This window comes from Aspergillus tubingensis (genome assembly GCF_013340325.1).
Source record: "Aspergillus tubingensis WU-2223L DNA, scaffold_4, whole genome shotgun sequence".
Taxonomy (NCBI): domain Eukaryota; kingdom Fungi; phylum Ascomycota; class Eurotiomycetes; order Eurotiales; family Aspergillaceae; genus Aspergillus; species Aspergillus tubingensis.
The window spans coordinates 2,189,255-2,204,935 of NW_023336278.1; the positions used below are offsets into that span (position 1 = coordinate 2,189,255).

The 15,681-nt window shown below is 52.8% G+C and overlaps 4 protein-coding genes across 4 annotated transcripts; 1 reads left to right on the forward strand and 3 right to left on the reverse strand.

Moving 5' to 3' along the window:
- Positions 1-999: 999 nt before the first annotated feature.
- mvp1 (sorting nexin Mvp1) lies at positions 1,000-3,458 on the reverse strand (the record flags this gene model as incomplete). Its single annotated transcript, XM_035498384.1, has 5 exons — positions 1,000-1,209; positions 1,294-1,884; positions 1,947-2,089; positions 2,145-2,900; positions 2,960-3,458. 5 exons carry the CDS (start codon positions 3,456-3,458, stop codon positions 1,000-1,002), a joined length of 2,199 nt encoding a protein of 732 aa, XP_035354277.1.
- Positions 3,459-3,972: 514 nt separating this feature from the next.
- AtWU_03272 (uncharacterized protein) lies at positions 3,973-7,622 on the reverse strand (the record flags this gene model as incomplete). The annotated part of the gene is made up of 3 exons (XM_035498385.1): positions 3,973-4,668; positions 4,725-7,519; positions 7,571-7,622. 3 exons carry the CDS (start codon positions 7,620-7,622, stop codon positions 3,973-3,975), a joined length of 3,543 nt encoding a protein of 1,180 aa, XP_035354278.1.
- A 466-nt stretch (positions 7,623-8,088) lies between these two features.
- AtWU_03273 (uncharacterized protein) lies at positions 8,089-10,869 on the forward strand (the record flags this gene model as incomplete). Its single annotated transcript, XM_035498386.1, has 2 exons — positions 8,089-8,253; positions 8,320-10,869. 2 exons carry the CDS (start codon positions 8,089-8,091, stop codon positions 10,867-10,869), a joined length of 2,715 nt encoding a protein of 904 aa, XP_035354279.1.
- A 1,172-nt stretch (positions 10,870-12,041) lies between these two features.
- On the reverse strand, positions 12,042-15,630 carry amdX (putative C2H2 transcription factor (AmdX); the record flags this gene model as incomplete). Its single annotated transcript, XM_035498387.1, has 2 exons — positions 12,042-15,493; positions 15,552-15,630. The coding sequence occupies 2 exons, from the start codon at positions 15,628-15,630 to the stop codon at positions 12,042-12,044; spliced, it is 3,531 nt and encodes a 1,176-aa protein (XP_035354280.1).
- Between the last annotated feature and the right edge of the window lie 51 nt (positions 15,631-15,681).

Sequence of the window (15,681 nt, forward strand, 5' to 3'; positions counted from 1 at the left end):
ACCGATTACTACTACCCATTAGTAAGTAGTAATAGCAATGCTCAGCAATCAACTAAAGTAATTCATTATATGCAGTAACCTGCATATTAATATACTAACGAGTTCCACGTGAACAGGCAGGAACTGAATGACTCGAGAATCGATACGTATGTATGTATGTAGCAACATACTTAGTTCCTGACTGCAACTACTAGTACTTACTGCGTAGTTCTGTAACCAGCGAATGAGGGTCAGGGGTACTGTGGGTGATGATGTCTTCGCTTTTATTTAACCCGGCTAGCGCGCGAATACACAATACTAGTTGTCTAGCTAATAGTTAGTATTGGTAGAATACCTCAATTGATGATGTATTTGTGGATGAGTGGTTGGCGATCATAATCTGTGGCGAGGGTTGAGAGAGCCTTGATTTCGAGTACTATGCATCTACAGAATGCGTGGATATAGCTCCACTGCCTGTTGGGTCTACTACTTACTACTAATGGAAAATTTCGGAATAACCCACCAGTCACCTGAACTCAAGTCACCTGGGGGAGGGAAAAATTACCAGCACGAGGCAGACAGACAGATGGACCCACGATGAATGCCTAATTTGACTTGGTTCTGCATGCAAGTGTGTTACTCTCTCCTGCAGGTCAGTCCCAAAAAGCAACCCAACCATGTGTCAAAAGATCATCCCTGCAATCTGCAGCCGACCACGGAGAGAACAGGAGTTGCTTGGAAGCATGACAAACAAACACATCACGGGCAAAGAATAAAAAAAAGGAGACAACAGATTTCAGGCTAAACAACACAGCAGCATAGATGGAACAGCGTCGTAGCAAACACAGCGGAACAGAGGGGGAAAATAAGCGAGACATTATGCGCGTGAGAAGCAAATAAACGTGACAAGATTCTGAGCAAAGACTACCGCCGGTAATTCCCACATTGACAAGTCACACACATTTATCGAGACATACGCGCCAACAGCGACACGGGGAACAGACTGGGCCCGGTCGAAGTCTAATCACCCAGTGGCATGCCCTCCACTTGATCGCTCAGTGACCGCCAATTGTCAGCCTGCAGCTCCGAATATTTCACTCGCTCCTGGCTCCAGTCCTGATGAAGCCGGCTGATGTGATACTGGCTCTGTTGGAAATACATAAGTTCGTTGCGGATGCATTCCTTGATGAACACCCCACGTGCGTGCTGATGCACAATTGATTCCTTGTCCTACAGCAGTAACATGCAAGGTCAGCCTCTCCATTCCTCGTATCCCCCACTATATCCTCTCCAAAAATGGTAAAAAGTCCATACCTTGACAATTGATTCCTCTACTTTCTCAATCTCCCCTGGCTTAACCGGCTGGGTCCGCGCCCGTAATTCTTGCAGTTTCCTCTCGCTGTTTTCAATGCGCTTTTCTAACTGAGGGATGTTGTTGCGCGCATAACGGTCCCGCCGGTCAAACATCTCGCGAACGCTGACCAGGCAGTCCCGTTGGCGCTTAAGGTCTTCCAGCATCCCTTCCTCCCAGGCTCGTGCTTCATCTTCCAGCAAGCTTTGACTGGCCGAGAGATGCCTCGCGGTGGCCTTAATGCCTTCATTGAGCAACGGCACGTCGTTGGTGTCAAAGGCATACGTGTCCCGCGTCATCTCAGTAAGCGACTGAAGGGCAAGAGAAAATCGCAGATGATCCGCGGCAAGCCCCTCATTGCGCTTGGCTAGACGCTCGAGTAAAGTGCATAGATTGATGTATACCTCCGCAGACCTCTTGACGCCACTGCGAACCGTATCGAACATGTCCGTGAGGTCCGATGGCAACGAGTCCTCTAAATCGGGAGGCAAGGCTCGGCCGGTGAACTCATCCTGTACTGATATTGTGGCTTGCTTACGCCATACCGAAAGTTCCTACCCAACATTAGCTTCCCCTCCTAGAAGTACCCAGATCGAGACCCCAAAATCAGACATACCGTAGGGACGGTTAGAAACATAATGACCAGCTGCTCCTGGCTGAGAACCGGGTGACGAACGAGGGCATTGGTGAATCTGACGAGTCCTCTGCGACGCTTCTCAAGGAAGGAATTGGAATCCGCTGCAAGGTGAGTGCCATTGACTTTTACCAGGTAAGTAATCTTGGAGAGCTTTTAACAAGCTTTGTTCAAACGTACCTGAAAGCCTCTTGGGTGGAAGCAAAGGCAACTGCCGGAATGGGTATCGTTTGTGAAGGCAGTCCAGAAGCCAGACAAAATCGCTATACCGTCGCACGACCGTGCTCTGCCTACGCGCCGACTTTACCTCGTAATTGCGATGTTGAAACATGAACATGCCCTCCTTCTCCGGGAGCAGCGTTATCGTTATGACTTCTTCCAGACGGGGGCTGCTGACCCGGCCTATCCCCAACGACCGCCGACGGGGATTAGGCTCGCCCTGATCACTTCCAGAGGAGCCAAAGCCTCCAAGTCCTGCTCGGACAGGCCCTCCTAGTCCACCACCACTGCCTTCAGATGTATTCCCCGTGCTCTCGCCCCATCCAAATCCAGTATTGCTAGGTGGAGCATCAGCATGGCCGTTGGCACGGCCGTTATCAGACGCTCCGTGTGTATGATCCCCCTCACTGGCCCTACTGGACCAGGCATTGAATCCCGATCGCACGCTCCCAAACCCATTCAATACGGCGTGCTCCGATTCGGTCTGGGCGTGATTGTGACCACGGTGCAGCTGGGGACTACCCCACGGATCCGCCTCTAAGCTACCCATCGATCCTCGGGCAGATCGTCGCGACTGAGTCGAGCTCGGTTCTCGTAAGGGAGCGGAGGAAGGAGGAGGAGGCGTAGCGGGACGGTCTTGTGACTGGACAGGTGTAGCCGATGATGCCTGTTTGGCGCGCAATGCGTCGAGGTAAGAGCTTTTCGGCACTGGGAGCTCTGCACGCCGCGCCCGTTAGTGGCTTAATTAAAGTAGACAAGTTTCAGCGCCAACTCACTCTTGCGTCGATCGTCCACTGCATCAAACGTAAGGTCCTCGCCTTCCTGCGCAAGACCCACGAGCGCTAGTAGGACACTGAACTCTCCCCGACCAAGACCATTGGAGCTGTCACTATCGCCCGAGATAACAAGGTTGAGTATCTTCGCTTGATCGGTGGCGCTCAGGCCACTGCCCGACAGTATTTCCCGAACGGACGTCAACCCGACACCGGTTCCAACGCGGTCCCCCGCACTAAGGGCTAGATCATACGCATCGATATAGCTCTCGGGGACATCAGAATCCGGCAGCAGGGTCTTCACGATCTCTTCCTTGGACGTTCTCTTATTGGTGTTACTCATCCAGGGTGAGCCGGAGCTGTCGTCATCGGCGAACAGGGAGGAGCTCGCATTGCCCGTATTGCTGCCATACGGCGGCTCGTCTGCGAAAAGGGAGGCCTTGGACCTCTGGGCCGAATTAGCCAGTGGAGAGTCCTCCGGCGAAGTGCCGAACAGAGACATGGAGACGGTGGTGGCTGGGGACGATGGATGCGACTGTTGATAGGCAGTGACGAAGCGGAGCTCGGTCGGAGAGGAGCAATGAGGTGATAAGTGTTGCGCGAAAAGGGCACAACCACGACAGACACCTTTACGGCCACGGAGGGTTGGAGAGCAACAGATCAGGCAGATGTAGACAATAGTAGGCAGCCGATTGAAATGATAGCGATGAACAATCGGGTATCAGCGAGGGAAAAGGGCCTGCTCTTCCTCGGGGGTTGGATGATAAGACAGCAGCAACGCGTGCAAGTGAGTGAGTGTCTGTCTCTTTGGGGGAAAGTCGGCGCTCCACCGGCGGGAGGCGCTAGTGCGGCTGGCAAGTCAAGGACCCCCTCGACAACCATGGTTCAACTGCACTTTACTCTGTCATCAACAAACACATCTTGCACATTATTCCATTTCTTCATCTGGTATCTAGGTATCTATATACGTTCGCTTAGAGAATGCAGTCGCGTCCACCTCGTGTATCTATCCGCCATTAGATGCCCCCTTCACTTGAACTCTCCGATGTTTGCTCATGGCATTCCGGCATGCTTTCCCCACCGGATGGGACCGTAAAATATCCCTTCTGCACCAAGACATCTTGCCATTCTGGCTTGCCAGTGGCTAGGATCAATGATGGATTCGCATCGGATGCGAACCATCTTTCTTTCCGCGTGTGAGCTTTGCTCCCTCCTTCTAGCGCTGCTCGGCTAGCCCTGGTCTGTCGCCCGCGTTTTGTACCGCTCTGGTCCTCGGAGAGCGCGCCCGTTAGCAGATGGCGATATCGTGCGAGACGCATGTCGTAGGACATGATCCCCCGAATGTACGGGCCTAGATCTTCGGCGATAGGCGCTAGTCCATTCTCAAATGAGGGGGCCAGGCGTCCCGTAGGTGCAGGAAACACATGGTCAGCCCGCATAATGGGTGCGAATGCGGAGAGAAGACCTGCTTCGGACGTATTCGCAGACTCGGGTTTAGCGACGTTCTCTAGCACCTGGGCGGCTCGAGCGGCCTCATCCTGTCCATCTTCATGCCGAAAGGCTCTCCCAAGTAAGACCTCAAATGTACAAGCAATGGCAGTTTGCGTCTGCGAATAGTCAGGTACAAGAGAGGTGTCGAGTAAGGTGTAGCCTTCAGCGTAGTTCGATCGCTGCTTCTCGGGCATGAAAGGAGCCGAAGTATCCACAATATCCTAAAGAAAAAGTCAATGTCTGGTAATCATGTGGTATGACAGACGTCATGGCTTACCAGTTTGGCTTCGATCGAGCAAGAGGAGCCAAGAATATCCAGGTCGCTCTTCATATCCAAGAACTCGGACGCCTGCCGTAACTGATCAAGCCGCTCGGCGTTCGTTGTGGCCGAGACTGGGTTCAATGGCGATTTGGAAAGGTTAGACTTGGCGTCAGCTTTGCTCTCCGACTCTTGGGTGCTGAGCTGCCACCAATTGAAGGCCTCGCGCTGGGTCTCTATATCAGCGTCTATGCCGTCGCACAACAACATATCGCGACTAAACCAGCCCATGTGTGGCTCGTAAGTGTTCAAACTCAGCACTCGGAGTGGATCGCCATTCTGGTCGAGATCTGAGCCCCGTGGCCACCGGTCGATAATCCAATCGAGACCAGACTTTTCGCTCCCGACTGCGATTTGGCACCAGAATCCGAGTTCCATGACGGTCCGTCGAAGGTCTCTGCCGTTGCTCACATATAGGTCCTCAACAGCGTTGCGCTTGAGCATGTGGCCCTCATTTGCTGCCAGGAGGAGGGTGTAATCGACGGCAAGGTCTAGTGGAGGAGGTCGATAGCGAAGGATGGCATGAAATCCTATGTCTTGAAGAGGGATAAGATTCTCGTCGTTACATGTTATAATGATTGGACGTTTCGACTGGTTGATTAGTGCCATGACTCCGGACCAGAACTGCTTATCTTCCTCGAAAAGAATGTCAGCTTCCTCCAACAATATGAGTGATTGCTTCTGGTTTCGAGAGCGCTTGATATCGGTCACTTGAGTAGCGCTATTCACGTCGACCTTGGGAGCCCCGTTGGAGTCTTTAGCGACTCCAGACTTGAAAAAGCCCATCAATTTGTTTTGCTTGTGATCGGGTGGCGCTTCTTCCGGCCCATCTGCGACAGATACTTCGCCAGTCTTCGCGTTGTGGACCAAATGATTTCGTGTCATGTCACCCACACGCTCCACGATATCTCTGGCACTACGGCGGTTACCCGGGTTGATTTCGAAAATTTCAAAATCAAGCTCTTTTGCCACCGCGTACACTGACGCCGTTTTACCACATCCCGGAGGACCACTGAGGAGAATTGCGTTGGATACGCGAGCTCTATCAGCGCCTGACTTCGAACTCAGAGCCAGGTCATTGGACCGGACCAGGGTTCTCTTAGTGGTGACATCTCCCGCTAGTTCATCATCTGATTCATTAACAGGGTCCAGTTCGTATGCCTCGTCTTCGCTTGAGACAATAAAGCCATCCAAGTTCTCTTTCTTCCGTTTCTTTCGTTTCTTCTCCTCGGCACTTTTTCGTAGTTTTTCATCGCCCTTGGAGGATTTACCGGTGTCGACTGTTGTAACCATAAGGTATTTCAGCCAGTCCCGTAGCATGTATGCTTCCTTGCTGGTTTGGAGAACTTGGTCAGCCGATTGAGGAGCATACTTCTGAGCCCAATTCATCGTTTCGAATGTCCCTTGATCGAACGGTGTCATGTAACTGGGAAGCGAGGAATGTAGCTTTCTAAGGGCCGGGTGACAGGCTCCCACGAGCGTCTTCTTGTCGTGAGAAGATGCCGATAGTTGTCTGGTCACGGCTGTTTGTATAACCTTGCCGCTAGCGACGTGTCTAGAGGGAATCCTCAGACTTTGCGGAGAGTCTGACGAGTATTGCCGAATTTGGTGTATAAGTACGTTTTCGTTGTCATGAATGCTAATAGCAGCCATCTTTGCCTTCTTCAAATCCCGCGTCACGGGGTCGGAAGTGGCTGTAGTTTGGGTGTTGTGTTCGATGCCTCGGACATGGACTAGGTCGCGCGGAGGCCAAATTGGCTGTATAGGTTCTGGAAACTTGGAACGACGATGCTTATACGATGTGAAAGTGGTGGAAGGAACGGCTGTTGATGCTGTATCCTGGCCAGGAAATGGGCGCGCTGTAAGTCCTGTTCCCATGGAGGGCTGTGTATTGGTAGAATTAGGTTCTCGGGACTGCGAGTCTGTGGTATCTTGCTTGCGCGTGGACTTCTTCAGGAAGAATGGATGAGTCGGTCTCTGTGGCTGTTGTGCGACTGTAGAAGAGGCGGGGGCCACAGGCTGGGAGGCCTGTTTGACGCCATGCTTCTTGTGACCAGCAAGTATGTCGTCAATCAGCTTTCCCACCCGTTCCCTCGCACTACTTTCCATGCCGTATCGGATGATCACCACCCTGCTTTCGGAACCGGTAAGCTTCTGGGAGTCCACCTTGCTACGCTTGCTGGTCCTCGTCTTCTTCGGCTTATCCTCGATCTTATCTGCCACAGGAGAAGGTAACAATTTTCCGTTAGGGTTCAATTTGATCGTTTTTTGCCGAGGTGACCTTCTTTCAGTCACCGGTTCATGCGTAGTGCCGGCTGCAAGCTCGTAATCAGGCCCTTGTTTAGTCGTGTCCACCCCCTCTGAAGCAGGGGTAGCGGGCTCAGTGCCAGTCTTGGACTCCGGCTTGGACTCCGGAGGCACCAGGCCATCATCGGCCGTATCTGCATTCTCGCTTGCAATTGAGGTGGTATCTTTATCCTGAGATCGCGCATCTTTGGAGATGACATAATTCATCACAGATCCCTGACCTGACGTTGTTGGGTTCGACTTCTCCTTGTCTGTTTTCCGTCTCTTCCTCCGGTCGGCGTTAGGGTCATGATCTAGTGTTGCAACAGGCGTAGGGGACGGTTCGGGGCAAGAGGACAGGGCAGGGACATGGTTGCTGGGCGGTTGTTTGTGCAGAAGCTCCGGTCCCTCGTAGGAGTGATTGCCGACGGGTGTTTGACCAATTGGGCTCGTGGATATCCCAAGTTCTGTAGAATATAAGCATCAATGGACATGGGGAAGCCAAAGGGAACAAAGACCTCTTCGAAAGAACGGATGGATTGCACGCTGCTCTCCCTGTCCCATAGCCATACTAAATCTGGCTCACCACGATGCGTCCATGAGATGAGCCAGTGCTCATCATCTAAAAGAATTATAATCAGGTAAAAGGAGTGATCAAGACATGAACTGGGGTAAGAATGTGAAGGAGCGGATAGTTAGGATATTGTTTAGAGTCAGCTTCTCAGCTGCAGCAACGATAAGCAATTAAGGAACGAAATCGACGCGAAGCAGCGCGTGTTTCCGCGCGGCCACCGAGGGAGCCAATAATGCCCGCCTTGGACGTCATTTCATACCATACCCAATCCATACAAGACCCGCAGTCAGGTGGCCCCTAACCCCATTGGGAGACACCGCCCGGAGATCGGCGCAACGTAAGCCCGGAAATTTTTCGGGAAGCCATACAGAATGGATTTCTGCAAGAAGTTCACGGTGCCTCAGCTCTTCGGCGAGAACGGTCGCGCTTTGATCGCATTTCTTTGGACCGGCTCTTACAATCATGGATCTGCAGCCCCCGTCAGTGCTGGCTCACTTGCCGCGCCCGTTGCATGCCTCTACCGGTAAAACCCACCTGGGCGAAGTGCATAGCTTGGCCGACTCGAAAAAGCGCAAGAGACATGAAGTGGTTGTTGCGGTCGATGGAGAGGCCGTGAATATCTACAACGTATGCATGAACTTCAAAACTCAGCATTGGAAGGATAATAGAGACTGACTCGCCGACTCTCTCTAGATCCAAACACCCAAATTGGTGACCTCCTACGCCGTCCCACCCCAGTCCGCGTTCTCCTGCCAGCCCTGCTCGGTGCGCAGAAAGATCAATAAGTCTCTTGTCAGGAGGCAGACCTACGTCGCCGTGAAACAGCAGATCAAGTCTTTCGTGGAGGAGAATGGCGGGAACGGATCTAGTGCGCCTTCCATCGGCTCCTCGTCTTATTCAGTGACCGATTCGGAAAGTCCTGCGGTTTTTGTTGGCATTGTTCCAACCGAGACTAAAGAGGAGGAAGAGGAAGGATCGTTCGATGTTCTGGCTGTTCATCAAGACGGTCGCGTCCGGCGCCTATCTTCGGACCTGAAGACCCAGCATTGGAGCTTACGGCACAGCGAGGTCGCTAAAACCAGCACAACTCATGAGATCCGCTCATGTTTCCTCGTCGAATTCGAAGATGCGAAGAAGTCCTTGTTCAAGCGCAGACAAGATCTGGCCGCCCTAGCCTTTGGAAACCTTACAGAGACCGGTGTCGACGAACCCTCGGTGCTGTTGCTTGTTTCGCAACCCATTGGCTCCCAGCACACGAAACTGAGCGACGTGAAGGTCCAAATGTTCTCCGTTCCGGCCAATGCCTCCTCTGCGGGCCACGACGAAAGCCAGAAGATGCGCCACCTGATCACATTTAACCTCCCTGACATTGATGGGCCTGAGACGATCGAGACCCGTGGCTCGCAGTGGTACTTCCATGCTGGATCAGCTGGGCTGAACGTTTCCTTCGGACAGGGATACATCAACTTCGATCTCTCCCAGTACACTCCCACTATGACCTCCAAGTTTATTCTTGAGAATGAGGAATTTTCTTCCCTTATGCGTATCTCCCCTCAGTCCGTGATCGGTGCCGGCAAGTCCATGATCGCCGTCTACGATACGCAATACAAATCCGTGCAGCGCAACATCGCTGTCGGCGACATCCCAGCCAGTGCCTCCGGCATCAAGGCGCGCACAACGTTTGTTAGCTACTACGCCAAGCTGGGAGTTGCCATTGCTACCAAGGACAACACTCTGCTCGCTTTCGACTTGAGCCCGTCGCACAACACTGCCAACCCCTCCCTCAAACGGTCCAGGGATGGCTTGCTAATCGACGCTATCGGCCGGGGTATCGGATCCGCCAAAAAGCATCGCACCGAGGATACAGCAGTTCTGGGTCTCTCATCGCCCGAAGAAGTCGAGCGCTGGAACAAGCTGACTGCCGACCTCCACCAGTACTCCGAGGCCCAGGATGCCGATGCTTTCGATCGTGCAGTACTGGCCTACTTCGGTGCCAACGGCTTCCCTTCACCAGAGGACTACGTCAACCCGGAGACAACAGTCCATCTTCTGTCCCTGATATTCAAGCTGAAAGATGATGCCTCGAGCCAGGACCAACTGTCAGCCTCGTCTTCCTTCCGCTTGTCCATCAACCTGTGGCCCCAGCGAACTTGCCAATGGCTCATCCAGATCGGCCACCTGTCCCCGAACAACGTCGAGATCGCTCTCCGCCGATCCTTCAAACCCCGTATCCTCCCCTCTCTCCCCAGCGGATCTTTCATCCAAGCCCTGACCGAATCGGACCCATCCCTCCAACGCCTCATCGACGTCCTCCAAGGCCGCGTCCTCTTCTCCACCGACGAGCTCGCTTACATCCTCAAGCTCCTCATCAACACCGCTCGTTCCCGCTCCGTCACCCTGGACGAGGAAGCCCCCAAGGCGCTCACCAACGGCGAAGACCAAGACCAAGCAGCCACCACCCAGGCCCTGGCCCTCTCCCACGCCGAACCCAGCCTCGGAAACATCTTCCTTGCCCTCAACACCACCCTCGAAAAGATCCACCGCCACCCCCTCCCCGCCATCACCACCTCCATCCGCTCCGCCCTCTCCCGCACCGAGATCATCTCCATGGTGCACCACCTCCGCCTCTCCCTCGCAACAGGAGGCTACACCTCCCGCTTCACTGAGTCCCCTCCCATCCCCGTCCCCGCCGAGCAAACCAACCCCCCGATCTCCCTCTCCACCATCGTCGACCTCCTCAACGCCTCCGTCGACGCCATCGGCCCCTCAGGCTGGATCTCCGCCGCCTCGGGCGTCGACGACTCCATCACAGCACGCGACCAGGAACTCATCGCCGACCTGAAGTCCGAAATCTCCGCTGCCCTCGCCGGCATCGAAGAGGCCACTTACCTCAAGGGCATCCTCCACGAATACCTCCGCTACGCTAACAGCGCCATCCGCTCCGCCACCACCACCGTCGCCGTCGACTCCGGTAGCGATACCCCCGCCTCTGCGATGGTGCGACTCGAGAAGCTCAACGGCGCGGACCTGATGGTCTTCGGCGCTACCGAGGACGATGATGGACTTGAGGGTGACGCTAGCGGCAAGCTGCTGCCGTTGTCGCTCAAGGCCGGATCAAACGATGTCAGCAAGACTAAGGTCAAGCTGTCCACTGGTGAGGTCAAGACGAGAAGTAGCAGAGAGATTGGTTATTTGCGGCGGAAAGCGGCGGGCAAGTACTCTTTCGAGAGACTTATTGTATAGATTCGGTAGTAGTTATTTTTATTCTCATTACGGCATATGGTGTATTATGGTATAAAAGTAGAACGGATGATCAATTCGAAGCTTTATATATATATTCATTGAGTTCATGTTTCTCATTCGCAAAATCTTTTTTTTTTTTTCCTTTTCATTTTAATTTTTGGAGATGTTTGATTGATCGAGCAAAAGCATTTAATCAATGCGATTCAATTAAGGGTTTCATAGTAGACGCCACTTCTCGATTACTACTGTATACTATGGGATGCCACTTGCTTCTGGAGACGGCGGAAGGGCTGCGATTATGAAACCATGATACTTGTTGCTAGTGAGTAGTGTTCATTACGATGTGTATAATATATATTAAACCCGGAACAGCGATAGAAGCAATATGCCAGTCTCATTCGATCTCAATTTCACATGGTCTGAATATGTACACGCTTTATATATAATATATGCACAAATGATAAATCAAAGACTCCAACTCCAACATATGGCACTTATCGTCTCAATATTGGATCGTCATGCTTGCAAGTCATCAGAAATGGTTTGGGGTATCGTGAAGATCCATGTCCCAGTCGTTAGGTTCACAAGCAACTAAACCTCCCTGGTCGTTGTCAAGGTCCCGCCTTTCCCAGATATGACAAATCAAAACAAAAATACACAGAACAGTTCTTGGTAGTGGCACAGAAAACCGGCATCAGAAGAAAGAGGCACTCAATAGTAAAACATAATCGCACTTGCGTGATCCGTGAAGGGGTTGTAGGGGGAGAAAGGCGCCGTCAAACAGTATGTCAGCTTGTTTCGAACACGTGCTTTGTTGGTATCGACCGGTCAGGAAAGGACATAAAGGGTAAAGGCGCATTCTAGCGAGGATTACCAGAAGGGTTATTTCCTAGGTCATCCGCCATTGATCGCACTCGAGATATTGGTGAGAGGATCCTACTTGTTTCAATAATCACCCTCCATCATTCTGATGCACAATGGTGCGGAACAGCCAGGAGCTTGAATTAATGAAACGTGTGTGGCGTAAGCCTGAGAAGCAGGGACGATCTGAGGTGGCCAGTAGTGCCGATCCATGATAGCTCAGCAAGTCTGGGAGGGTTGCCAAGCAATATTTGCCAGGAGAGAGTGTATGATCAGCATTACAATGCCATCAAGCCATCCTCATTATAGAGCTAGTTGGCTCCCAAGGTCGAGTTCTGAGCACGCTCTTTCAGCCGCATAGCTTGGGCTTCTAGTGATCGAGCCATAAGCTTTGTCACTGGCCACACAGCGGCCCGGTCAAGGAGACTTGCCGTGGCAAGCAGAATTTTGCTGCCATAACCCCCTTCAACAACACTAGGCAGGCGTTGTAGGACGCTCAGGGCTGACATGGTTACCCCGCTTTGAACTTCTCTCTGCATCTTATTTTCAACGCTGGAAAGAATCTCTTTGATCTTGCCCAACAGTTTGCAATCCTCTTCCTCGAGTAAGAGAAGGCTGGTGGCTTGCATGAGGTCGACGTCATCCTGGCCAAGAACGCCTAGGTAGGGGCCGACGCGTTCTTGAACAGTAGTGATCCATTCTGCCAGCACTTGAGCGCAGTCGAAAGTGCACATGGCACACTGAATGGGCAGCTCTCGGCACGTGAATTCAGCAAAGGTATTTCCTAGTTGATCGGACATTGAGATTGAGTCAGCTGCATAGAAGGCAGCCTTGCGCAGATGCCTTTCCCGCTTGGTTTGGCCAGGTCGGTATACGCCCATGAGAGTCTGTAGAGGATGATCCTGGGTGGGAGTACCGGATATAGCAAGATCACCTACACCCAGATCTGCCACTGAATCGCGCCGATGATCAATCTGGTGGGAACCCTCAGTGATCGATGGGTCCAGCACATCAGATGGTATATCGTCCATGGGTTGATCTACACCTGTTCCACGCGCAAGCTCATCTGACATCGCATTCCAATCACGCTGCCAGAATGCTTCTTTGCACCTTCCTAGATTGACGAATAGCCTGACGTACGCGAGATCTAACAGCGGGATACTGTCAGCAGAGAGGGGCCCTGCACCGAAAGGATTGGGACGTTCCAAGCTATGCACAGGATTGCTGGCCCAAGCGGATTGCCAGGCGCGCAGTGCAGGCTCGATGTGTGCTTGCATGGCCTCATTTTCTCGTGACGTCCACTGCCGGCCTATGTGCCGCTGACGAGTCTCCCAGATGTAATTGTGAAGAGCATATATCAAAACCAAGCAGCCGAAGGTACTAGGTTTGAGCTCGCTACCGGGAGATTCTTCAGAAGCATCGTTGCCAGATCCTTTGGCCTGTGTTGTAGACGATTGCTGCTCTCGTTGACTGGCGGTAAGTAGCGTAGTCAAAGCAGCGGAGAAGGACAGCCCTTTCTTTGGTGTTGACTGTCCACCAAGCTTCTTCCACGCTTGTGGGGACTCTGCGGCCCAGAGATCCTCTTCGCAGGGCAGATCGAGGCGGATTTCGGAGTTGGTCAGAGCGGGTGCATGATTATAAGCCGACACAAGAAAGCACGAAAGCGCAAATATTGCGTAGAGGGTTCGTTTCCGCTCTTCTACGATCTTCCACTCCAACCAGTCCCTTCTCTCTTTTGGTTGCCCTGCTTGGCCCCAACTGTCAGCGTCAGTACCAACACGGCTGGCAAGTCCGGCAGTGAGGTAATCTTGAGAAAGGTCTTTTGCATCTAGGTGGCGATTCAATTCAGCCGCCCGGGCAAGGCTGACTAACGCGGCACAATGCGTACTCGCAATATCAGCAGATGTCTTGTCGCCGCAGGTGTGTCCATAGATGACGTTGAGGAGCATCGCTTGAACCAACCAAAGGGGCGTATTGTGCACCGAGCTGTCACGAGAGTTACTGTGGCGCCCGACCGGGGTCGACATGTCCGCTTTACGTCGCTCCTCTAAGTAGAGTTGAATCATTTTCTTGGCAGCTTCGAACAAGTCCTTGGAGGCCGCAGTGTCAAATTCGTAGAGGGCCCCAATTGCCGCCATGGAGAGGATCAGGGAGCCACCACCTCCAGTGATGCCGGTAGAGCTGAGATTGAGATGGCCGCTGGGAGTCCGCAGATTGTTGGTGTACTCGGGCGCCTGAAAGTCAAGGGTCGGGATATGAAGGAACGGCATATGTGGATGGAAATACGTGATGTATGCTGAGATGTAGCGTTGCATGTCCGAGGTGCTAGGTAATTGACCGGAGCCGGTGAAAGTGGAGGAACGGGAGAAAAGATCGCGGCAGGGAATCATGCCGCTGGCGGGCTGGGAATACTTGCGGTGATTGAGACTGGTAGGGCGCGCCATGCTTGCTAATAGAGCCTGTCGGGTGGAGTCTGTAAAGGTATCCGTGGAGCTTGGGGAATGGTGAGTTCGTAGGGCACTATTCGCGAAAGGGAGGTTGAAAGGATTAGGAGATTCTCCGTTTGTTGCCATAGAGGATGAAAACATACTCTGCGAATGTCCACCCATTAAGGGCTGGCCAACGGAAGTCATGGATGGAGGAGTTGCATAGGTTTCCGCAAAAGGATTCTGGGCCATCAATGACTTGGGCGAAACCGTTTCCGGTGGAATGCCTATATCGTTGAAGCTAGATGAGGTGTACTCGAGGGGAAACTGGCCGGCGGCTGCCGCCGAAAGTGGGGGAAACGGGTTGTGCCAGCTGCTTGAAGAGATGGAATAGCGATGTGAGCCATCCATCATGGCTTCACTGATGCCACTCTGACTGCCCGTGCTCATTGCGGAAGGGGACGACTCATCGATGGCAGAATCGGCGCTTTTACCCATAGGCATAGCAGGGTCAAAGGTGTTCATCCAATCGAAGCTGAAATCATCTTCCATCATCCCATCCGCCGGAGGCATATGATGCGCACCATGGGCATATGGGGATGATGGCGAGTCGTTTCCGTAGGTCTGGGGTGAGCCTCCAAAGTGCAGCTGCGCTGGGTTGATGGTACTGCCATGGCCCATGAACATATCTGGGACATTGATGTCAAAGCTACCGTAAACAGGAGCAGTGCGAAGACCACCAGAAAGATCCATGGGCAAACCCGATGTTTCTAGCTTGGTCAAGCCATTCATGGAAGGATGGTGACCTGAAGAGTAACCTCGAAAATCCAGGTTCGAACCCACTGACGCGGAGCCAATACTTGCATGATAAGTATGACCCGAGTGGCCAGCTGGCGCTGGTGGAGGGTTCGAGGTGTTCACCATTCCCAAGGAAGCCCCATCGATATGGCTGATGGTATTTGCTCTGGGACGCATGTTACTGGAGTTACTAGCGATTGAGTTCTTGCGAACCCGGTTCGCTCCAGTGGATGCGCCTCCCGTGCTCTCTCGTCGACCATTTCTGGGACGTGATGATGGCGTTGTAGTCATGTGTAGTTTCTGCTGATGTCTGAGAAGGAGATCTCGACGAGCGAAACAACGCGCGCATTCGGGGCATTCAAAGGGCTTTTCTTTGGTATGCGAGCGCTCATGACGCTTGAGGTGCTCCAAGCGAGCGAAAGACCGGCCACAGGTCGTACATCCATGAGGGCGGGGCTTGTCAGTCTTGGGGGGAGGCACATTATTTTTGGCGTCAGATTGGCCGTTGGACTCCTTCTTCGAGTCCTCTTTGGGGGCAGCTGGTCTTGTTAGGATTCACGGATAGATAAGCATACTCCTCGAAGAACATAAGCTCACCAGGCACATCGACCGGGACCTCGCTGATACTAGCAAGGTCCTCCACCTTGGGGCTCGTGGCCGGGTCCTGGCCGACCATTGTATCTAGTAACATCCTAAAAATGTTTCTTCTGTTTTGTGGGAACCAGTT